This window comes from Musca autumnalis, unplaced genomic scaffold (genome assembly GCF_047663935.1).
Source record: "Musca autumnalis isolate F117 unplaced genomic scaffold, ASM4766393v1 scaffold_1, whole genome shotgun sequence".
NCBI lineage: Eukaryota > Metazoa > Arthropoda > Insecta > Diptera > Muscidae > Musca > Musca autumnalis.
Genome location: NW_027411644.1, coordinates 6065488 through 6076029, shown reverse-complemented (window position 1 = coordinate 6076029; position 10542 = coordinate 6065488). Strand labels below are relative to the sequence as shown.

The 10542-nt window shown below is 36.7% G+C and overlaps 2 protein-coding genes across 2 annotated transcripts in view; both read left to right on the top strand.

Annotated features, from left to right (window-relative positions):
* LOC141390321 (uncharacterized) overlaps positions 1–9458 on the top strand; it is a 9988-nt gene extending 530 nt beyond the window's left edge. The window contains exons 1-2 of the mRNA XM_073963238.1: positions 1–154; positions 7718–9458. The exon at positions 1–154 is cut by the window's left edge and continues 530 nt beyond it. Of these exons, the coding sequence (XP_073819339.1) occupies positions 7720–8796 (1077 nt within the window). The 5' untranslated portion in view covers positions 1–154; positions 7718–7719 and the 3' untranslated portion in view covers positions 8797–9458. The remainder of the gene's footprint in view (positions 155–7717) is intronic.
* On the top strand, positions 2377–7480 carry LOC141391153 (uncharacterized). The gene is made up of 3 exons (XM_073964068.1): positions 2377–2800; positions 5864–7381; positions 7425–7480. Exons 1-3 carry the CDS (start codon positions 2377–2379, stop codon positions 7478–7480), a joined length of 1998 nt encoding a protein of 665 aa, XP_073820169.1.
* Positions 9459–10542: the final 1084 nt, after the last annotated feature.

The window sequence follows — 10542 nt, the reverse complement described above, 5'->3', positions numbered from 1 at the left end:
AAAAAACACAAATTAAACGCGATTACGGTACGTGTAACAACAACAAACAAAACCAAAACCCAGGAACTTGGCGCTGAGGAAGGAAGAAAGCGGACGGACGTAAGCTATAAACCCCCACATACTTACCCTAGACCCTACAATCAAGCAGATCAAAGTGAGTACCCATACAGTTTTTTTATATAACCAGAAAGCATTGGAGGAATTATACTTACCCAAGAGAAAAGATTCAAAGACCCTAGTGCTTTCTTTGGTTCCTAAATTGACACTTTGACACCTTTTGTAAATCCAATTTTGGGGACCCTTTGCCTACATACATACTTACCTGGATTTTGATATGGGAATATTTTTAAAACAAGACTCTTGCTAACCAACACATACACAAACTCAGTTCGCCATAGTTTTGGGAAAATTTGGAAAATATTTGGCGTTTTTTTCAATTAAATTGGAACTTTTGGAACAAAAATTGGAATTTTTGGATAAAGAGTTGGAACTTTTGGAAGACCTTTGGAATTTTTGGAAACATTTTAGAAAATTTACCAACACATTCCTATACAATCATATAAAGACTCATACACGCCATATTGCCTTGGGGAATTTATGGAAATTGGGAAACATTGAGAACTATTTTTCAAAGTTAAAAAAAAAAAAACAAAGGGTGTCATAAATTTGATGATAAAAATTTTTGAAAAATATTTAAATTAATTTTTGCTATTTTTTTCTATTTGAAAATAATTTCGCTGTATTTACAACAATTCGCTTTGCAAATAATCTCTTTTTTTTGGTTTTTGAAAATAATTTTGCTTATCATTGCCAACGTTGAGTTGCGATATCAATTGTTTGTCAATTGTTACAAACATATTTAATCATTTGTTCTGTTGTTTACAAATGTTGACTCTTTTCGTTTGGAATTGAAGAAAATATTCGCTTTTGCTTTTGTTTTCAACGGACCCAAAATTATACGACTTTACACAAAAACAAATATAATAGCGTTAATTAAAAGTTTTCATCAAAAGTTGATGAGAAATTGGTCTTTAAAAGAAAAATAACTAATTGGTGAGAGATTTTTTCCTCCACGAATTTGTTGTTGGAACCGCCATTATTTGAAATTTTACATAAATCTCTTTTGAGAACATACGGAGTTTGGAAATTAAATATATTTAACCTAAAAGAAAACACATACCAAACAAGCGCGGAATTTTATACATAAACGCCATATTGGTTTTCCAACAAATAATTTTGGAAATTTTTTGGAAAAAATTTGGCGCCTTTGAAATACATAAGAACATTACATAAAGCGTTTGGTGGACAAGCGCCCAAAAGAATTATAGGTTAACTAACCTCAAAAAAATGTGTCTTTATCATCATATTTTATCAACATAATTAACACATAACAATCGAAAACCTTCATACTTTGAAAACAAAAAAATCAAACTTTTTCGGATTTTTACTCAACCCCAAAATTTATTTTTGTCGTTTTCTGAGTATTTGCCAACATTATTAGACCCTTGATTTCGTTCCTGTCGTTTATTTGTGAAACATTTTCGGCGTATTTTAAAACATTTGGTTAGAAAATTTGGATTTTGACCCAAAACACAATTTTAAAAATCAACTTTGGAAATTCGAAAAATTTTTGGATGTCAATTTGTTTAAATTTCTAGATTTTTTCTGACACTTTAAAACATTTCTAAGGTTTCTTTTCGAAAAATCTTCCACTCGAACACATTTATTGATAAAAATATCGTGATTTTGGACCAAAATATTTTTTGTCGTGGAAATGTTTGCTGGGATTCATTAATTTGCTATTACAAAAGTTTTGGTTTTTACCCGAATTTGCTCTTTATTTTTGAGTTTTCTGTTAATAAGATCCTCCTAAAATAGGTATAAAGAGATTTTCTGGCATTTCTTTGTTTCAAGTGTCTTGTGGCGATTCTTAGACCCTCTGGACAACCCAACACACATTTTTTGTTGAAAAATTTTTTGGACATTTTTTATTCGAAAAAATATTTTGAGTGAAATTTCACTACAATCAGCTTATCTATTGGTCAAAAATCTCGCTGGTGATTTTTTAGAATTTATCTTACTCTGATTTTTCTCATATGTGAAAAGGTTTAAGTTCTTTCCCTGGATATTCGTTTTTTTAAATATTTTCCACAAAATATCTAAACTTTTCTCATTTGCAATCATTTGCTCTGCTCTGCCAAATCGATAATATTGTTGTTTAATTAATTGGGAATTAACATCAAAGTTTTGCAAGGACAAAATTTTTGATTTGTTTCTTTTCCAATAATAAAAAGGTTTTTCCTCGCAATTGGAGAACTTTTTCAAACTCTTGGTCAGCAAAAATTTGAATAAAGCCAGACCCAATTAACTATAAAGATGGACAAACTTAATCGAGAAAAATTTAAAAATTGCCTCAATGATTTACAAGATTACGTGTCGATTTTGACGATTGCAAACACAGAGGACGACATCCATAGGCTGGAAAAATCGAGAGTACAGTTGGATTCTGTTTTTGATCAAGTCAAAAAAGCATATGTGGAATGCAGGGATTATGTTCCAGAAGAAGGAGAAAAGGCAGTGGACCAAAACAAGCTGAGAACTCATTATTTAGAGGCTATTGAGTCATATAAAAATGCAGCCGGAGCCATTAATGGACAAATCCAGACTGTTAAACTGAAAGAAACAGAAATGAAAACCAAAAGAGAGACGGAATTAGGGTTAAAAATTAACACTGAATCAGATTTCACACCAGCATCCAGATTACCACCGTGCGACACGGATATATTCAAGGGAGGATATAGTGAGTGGCCTACGTTCCGAGACCTCTTTACAGCTATATATATCAAAAGTTCAAAACTAAGTAAGGTCGAAAAACTTTTCCATTTGACACAAAAGACAACTGGAGAAGCGAGAGAGATTGTCAGCAATGTGCCTTTAACCAATGACGGCTTCGATTTGGCGTGGAGGAATCTCACGGACCGTTATGAAAACCAAAGAATGCAAGTCAATGAGCAGATTAAAATTCTCTTTAACTTACCCAGTGTAACGTTTGACTCGAGTAATACAATTCAAAAACTTCAACGCACGATAAATAGTTGTATTCAAACTCTTGAGACTCTGGATGTTGATGTAAAGGGCTGGGACCCGATTCTTATTTATCTTTGCTCCTCAAAACTACCTCGATCTTTCTTAGAAGAATTCGAAAATTCTTTAAAAGATATAAAAACTTTGCCCTCATGGGAACAAGTAAACTCCTATTTGACTCACAAATTTAAAACCCTAGAATCTGTTGGGAATATTAAGCCGACAAACCCAAAATTCACTCACCAAAAACCAGATTTTGGTAGAAAATCAAAATTTACCAGTAGCTTTCAGACCAACACATGGTCTAATTCTCAATCACAAGGGGGTAGACAAAACAAACAAACTTTGAATCAATCGTCAAAGACTCAATCCACACAAAATTGTCCACTTTGTAAAGCAAATCATTTTATCAAAGATTGTCCACGATTCATAGAAAAGTCAGTAAATGACCGAATTCATACAGTAAAAATTTCACACCTTTGTTATAATTGTCTTTCGTCGAGTCACGGCGTCAAAGAATGTAAAAGTCGGTTTGGTTGTCGTACTTGCAATATGCGACACCATTCGATGTTACATAAGGGAACAACAACCCAAACTCAAAACTTAGATAGAGATGAAGTACGCCCTAGTACTAGTGCTTCAGCTCTCACCACCACAATACAGTCCACAGAGCCAACAAATATTACAACCCTGACACTCCAGGAAAATAGAATTTGTGAGCATAACCCTAGCGCAACCTTGCTTTTCACAGCAGTTGTACACGTCCAAAACAGAGGGCGATCATATGAGGCCAGGGCAATAATCGACCCTGGATCACAATGTACCTTCATATCAGAAAAACTTAAAAACAGATTGAATTTGCCTTGTAAGAAAAACTTAGTTCATGTTACAGGACTTAGCCAAATAGTCTCTGAAACGTCTACCAAATCTTGTCTTTTTACTTTACGTTCTCGTTTAGACCCTAGTTTTGAATTAGATGTTTGGGCACCAGTCTTGAAGACCCTTCCATCTAATTTGCCTTCACAGAATATTGAAAAGAGCAAACTCAAAGATATTATTGGTCTTAACCTAGCAGACCCCAAATTTCACATAAGTCAATCTGTTGATCTTCTCATAGGAATGGATATTGGACCCTTAATTTTCACAGTAGGGACACCAATGAAATCTCTTGGCTCTTTCTTAGCACAGCATACAGTATTCGGTTGGATAATAGGTGGTCCAATACAAGAATGCTCTAGAAATCAAAATAACATTTCGTTGTTAAACACAACCTCGATCGAAAAGATTATTACACGTTTTTGGGAGGTGGAAGAACCCCCAAAAAGACTTTTGCGGTCAGAAGAAGACTCATTCTGCGAGCAAAACTATCTTGAAACTACAAAACGAAATAAGGAAGGGAGATATATTGTTACCCTACCCTTTAAAAATTGTGAGGAGCTAGGCAATTCTCGTAATATAGCGCTCGCACAATTCTATAGAATGGAGAAAAAACTTTCAAAGACTCCAGAAATCAAAAATTCATATGACAAAGCGATATTAGAATACTTAGATTTGGGGCATATGAGAAAACTTTCACCAGAAGAAATAGATCAGACCCCAAATTACTATTTGCCGCACCATGCGGTCATCAAACCCGATCGATTAACTACTAAACTTAGAGTAGTATTTAATGCTTCAAGCCCAACTTCCAATAAAAGAAGTCTAAACGATAATCTTTTCGCCGGACCAATACTCCAACAAGATCTTGTACTACAAATATTAAAATGGAGGTTCTTTAAATATGTTTATAACGCTGATGTTACTCAAATGTATCGACAGATTCTTTTGGATAGAAGTCAGACTCGATATCAGCGAATTCTGTTTAGAAAGACTCCTTCCGACCCAGTAGAAGATTATGAACTTTTAACAGTCACTTTCGGAGTGAATTGCGCTCCATTTTTAGCCCTTCGAACTTTAATGAGACTCGCAGAAGACATTAAAGAAACGTACCCTAGAGCAGCTAAAATTATATTACAAAATTTATATGTCGATGATGTCCTAGCAGGAGGTTATTCTGTACAGGAAGCATTAGAATCAAGAAAGGAGCTAATTGCTGCCTTTGAATCCGCAGGATTTAAACTTAGAAAATGGACATCAAATGAGCCCAAAATAATCAGTGATCTACCAGATGATCAACTGTTACCTCTCAATTGGCTAGATTTATCCGAAAGCCCATCCACTAAGACTCTAGGTATCAGATGGAACATCCCAGGCGATTGTTTCTCTGTTACATCACCTTCGATAGAAAACAAGATCAATTTTACAAAAAGGGAAGTTTTATCTTCAATTGCCAAGCTATTCGACCCATGTGGGTGGTTAGCACCAATAATAGTAGTAGCCAAATTAATCATGCAACAAATTTGGTTAGACAAAATAGAGTGGGATGACACTCTCAAACCCATGACACTATTAAATTGGCAAAACTTTGTTAAAAATACACTCTCAATTGACACTATCACTATTCCAAGATGGATAAAGTACACTCCAAAAAATCACATTGAGATTCATGGATTCTGCGACGCGTCAGAGAGCGCGTACGGCGCTGCGCTCTACATTCGGGTAGAAAATACCAATAAAAGTGTTGACACATTTCTCCTAGCAGCTAAAACCAGGGTCGCACCGATTAAAAAGATTTCTTTGCCACGACTTGAGCTTTGCGGAGCCGTACTTCTCTCAAAATTGGCCTCTTCAACTATAACAAATCTTCAGATTTCGAATATTGAGTCTTACTATTGGACAGACTCTACAATAGTTTTAGCGTGGCTCAAGAAACCACCATGCCATTGGAGCACATTTGTAGGCAATAGAATATCTGAAATTATTGAAAACGTTGGTAATGAAAGATGGCGTCATGTTGACTCGGAAGCAAATCCCGCTGATGTAGCAAGTCGCGGATGTTCACCGAGTGACTTAAAAACGCACAGTTTATGGTGGCATGGACCGCATTGGTTAAAACAGGAAAAAACCAATTGGCCATCGAATAATATAACCACAGACACCAATTTAGAAAAGAAAACTGCTAAAGTATTAACTCTAACAACCATTACAGCTGATGCCATGAACGAACTCATAAAGAATGATCCCTTGAAAGATTTCTCTATCTTGTCGAGAGCCTATAGAGCTTATGCTTACGCTAGACGTTTTTATAAAAGAGAACTAAGAACTTCTTCCGAATTTTCTCTTGACGAGATTCAGCATGCTAAGAGACTTGTTATCATGGTTACTCAAAAATACTATTTCGAAAACGAATATAAGTTACTGCAAACAAGTACAAGACTTCCACCAAGTAGTAGCCTATTGACTCTAAATCCTTTTATCGATTCTAGCGGCCTCATAAGAGCAAATGGTCGTCTTGTACAATCCCCAGCCTTAACATACAATGAAAGGCACCCTATCTTGTTACCATACGTATCGAAATTATCTCAACTTTTAGTCGAATTTACTCACAAAATAACTTTGCATGGGGGAAATCAGCTAATGACCCGCGTCTTACGTTCTGAATTCTGGATATTCAAACTGAAAGTTCTAGTAAAAAAGACCATTCATAACTGCAAAATTTGCACATTGTATAAGAAACACAGTCAAAATCAAATCATGGCTTCTCTACCGCCTGAAAGAACTTCCCTTACAAGACCCTTCTATAACACAGGAGTTGACTTTGCAGGCCCATTTAATATTAAAAACTTCACTGGCCGAGCTTGTCTCATTACAAAGGGTTATGTTTGCGTGTTTATATGCTTCGCTACCAAGGCGATTCACTTAGAGGCAACTAGCGATCTTTCCGCACAATCCTTCTTGGCAGCTTTCGCCCGCTTTATAGGTCGCAGAGGGTGTCCTGCCTGTGTATATTCAGATAACGGCACGAATTTTGTCGGTGCCGCTGAATTATTCAAAAAAGATAGAGCAGAATTTATGAAAAATCTCAGATCACAAGCTATTATCCAAAATTCTCATCAAAGTTTAGAATGGAAGTTTATTCCTCCTGGCGCTCCCCACATGGGTGGATTGTGGGAGGCAGGCGTCAAATCGTTTAAGACTCATCTAAGAAAAAGCTTTCCAAGTATTAACTTTACCTTTGAGGAGTTTACTACAATATTGATTCGCATAGAGGCTTGTCTTAATTCAAGACCCCTGAGTCCTGCTAATGATGACCCTAATGACATAGCACCCTTAACACCAGCTCATTTTCTCATCGGGGCACCTATGCTCGAGCCAGCCGAACCTGATATTTCCGACTCCGACATTTCATTCGCAAATCGTTGGAAGCGACTTAAAATAATTTCTCAACATTTTTGCCATAGATGGAAAAATGAACTTCATAGAAGACACAAATGGAAATATCAAAAAGATAACTTAAAGGAAGGGGACTTGGTGGTCATAAAAGACGACCGTTTGTCACCAACTGAGTGGAGATTGGGACGAGTCGTCAAAACTTATAAGGGGGTTGATCAAAACATTAGAGTCGTAGACCTTAAAACTTCTATTGGCATAACGAGTCGACCCATAACAAAAGTCGTCAAACTATTTACCGACTGACTAGTCGGACCCCCTTTACTTAAAAAACTTGGTACTCCCCTCTCACTTTTTATTACAGATATGGCGGCCTACCTCCCAAATAGAGATTGGGAAGAGTCTGAAGAGGAAGTGAGACCCCCAAACAGGCGTCAACAGCAAAATCGTCCACAACAGCAGCAGCAGCAGCAACAGCCACAGCAGCCAGATCATCATCAGCAGCAGCGTCAACGCCAGCAACAGCCACAGCAGCCAGATCATCATCAGCAGCAGCGTCAACGCCATCAACCACAACACCAGCCCCGTCAACAACAACAACAACAGCAACAACAAGAACAGCCACAGAGACGGCAATCCAGAAGCAGGTCTGGTCAGCGAGAGAATAGAGGAGAGCGGCCGAGTTTTTGGCAGTATTCCTGCGGGCTGTGTCAAGATGACCACGCAATAAATACATGCCCCAAGTTTCGTGAGAAGACACCATATCAGAGATATGAAACGGTCGAAAGGAGAGGGTACTGCCGCAACTGTCTGGCAAGAAGTCATCTGGCGCCAGATTGTACTAGCTTGATAGGGTGTCGAAGGTGCGATCACCGACACCACACATTGTTGCACGGGGCCCCGCAGTTGGACAACACTCTGCAGCCAGCACCCATTGTTGTCCCGCCCTTTTCTTGGGACCTAGTGTTCGTCCCTACGGCCCTTGTGCGGGTCGCATCCGATAATGTCGACGAGTGGAAGACCGTGCGAGCCCTTATAAGCCAGTCGTCGTCGATGTCGAAGATTGCATATTCAGTATTTCAAAGGTTGGGCCTCAGGTCGGTAATGTACAAGAGCCGCCGATTTGCCACCTTCAAAATTATGGCCAGAAACCCCAATGGTACTTGGGCATTAAAAGTCAATGCTTTAATAACAGATGACTTGCCTTATAGACCCTATTCCGACCCAATGCTAGAGGACCCAAGATCATATTTTACGCCGCAAGCTCTCGCTGACCCAGACCCACAAAGCAACATCCCGATAGATTTAGAGTTGGGAGCCGATACATATTCTGCGCTGCATTTAGAAGGCTGTACATCGGCTGGAATCGGAGATGTCAAGGCGTTCCAGACAAGGCTAGGATATGTATTTTCTGGTCCTATTAAAAACATGCCTATTAACTAAACTTTTTTTCATTTTCTTTCACAGATATCACGGCGGGGGAGGCATGTACATGAATGTACGCGGTTTTTATTTTTAAGTGCTATTCTCTTTGCGCGCAGTGTAAGCGCTATCTTGTTGAACGCACTGTAGCATAGCGGTATGCATTTATATGCACATACATACATACCAATGTGCCAGTGAGAGCATATTTTGGTAATTCTTCTATTCCTTTTTATCCATTCCAATAAGCATGGGAATGCAAAACTGGTTTGCTGTGACGATGCAAATAAGAAGTCAATCATTCGAAGTTTTCTGTTTACAACGTTCAACACGCAATACCCCCCGTCGTGACGAAGTGAAAAATAAGAAAGTGCTAACTTACAAAATATTATAATTGATAAGTTAAAGTGAATTTGCTTAAAAATCAAAACCTAATAATCAAATTTGTATAAACAATATTGTGATTATAAAAGTATACCTGAAACAAAAACATAAAATACTTACCTTGTGAATTTCCTTATACTTACCTTTGTATATAAACCTGCTACTTACCTTGAATATTTACACCTAAATACTTACCTTTTTGGAAAACATTTGAAGAGAAATATACATATTTGTACTTACCATTTCAAATCAAATACCTTAAACAACGACTTGAATTTTCAATAAAATTGAATAAAAAAGAACCTAAAATCTTTTAGTGCAAACAGTGGTAAAAAGTGTAAGTTAAAAACAGTGTCATTTCTCTTTTTAAGCGACCACCTCACTGAGAGGATACCCCCTTTTTTAACAAATCGTTTTGCGGTGTTGGCTATAGTGCGAAAACGAATGAATCGATCATCATATATTTTTGTGTGCTTATTAAGTACCTAATAATCTTGCCTTAACCCATTAAAACCCAACACAATTTAAAAAAGGAAATCAGTAAATTCATTTATTTATTTATACTTAATTATCGTTATGAAATATAGAAAAAACAAAAAATTTAAGAAAAAAACATTTTAAGTTGGTTATTAGAGCTGTACTCGGACGGGTACAATGGGGTCATGTGTATGCTATTTTTCTAAGTATGAAATTTTTTGAAACACACTTTTTCAACGCACAGGGCGACGTCGCATTGCTCATACATCCATATTAGTAAATCCACTGAATTTTAAATGAAATTTCCATTGAGTATATACCAAATATATCCTCATATAGAAGGTTATTCCGGCAAAAACTCTAAATATTTTTGTAAAAGGGGCCACCACAATTTCATTGATTCGAATTTTATTCTGTAATTTTGTAACGCTTTTTTAAAAAGGCCTTCGATTCTGGTGGACATTTTTGTTCTTGAATCTCGAACAGTTCCACTACCTCAAAAAGTTCTCAAAAATACAACACAATCACAAGGGGATGGAAATTTGTATAATAAATCATGCATGACTCGGGATACATGAGAAAGGTTTGTTCTTTCTAAATTTACAATATATTAGGTGTCGAACTGCTACAAATAACCACATGTTTTAACCCAAATTTTTCCAGTTTACCTCTGATAAATTCTAAAGAAATATATACAGATCAGCCCATTGTACTCGCTTGGGTACAGCGATTTTGCTACTCACATAACGTTCCTCTCCAATAACAAAAATTGGTGTAACTTTCTGTAAAATGAACAAACCAAAACTGCTCTTCACTAAACTGTTAAAAACATTTGTTTCAGCCAAACAGTATTTTCTCCACGCAACACAATTATTACTGACCTATATAAATTTTACAAAAATGAAA

Excerpts from the sequence above, each read along its gene's own strand:
- LOC141391153 (XM_073964068.1), top strand. The coding sequence starts at position 2,377 with ATGGACAAACTTAATCGAGAAAAATTTAAAAATTGCCTCAATGATTTA. Across the intron at positions 2,801-5,863 it reads TATATTCAAGGGAGGATATA|ACTCTACAATAGTTTTAGCG; the intron begins GTGAGTGGCCTA and ends ACTATTGGACAG. Across the intron at positions 7,382-7,424 it reads CGACATTTCATTCGCAAATC|ATGGAAAAATGAACTTCATA; the intron begins GTTGGAAGCGAC and ends TTTTTGCCATAG.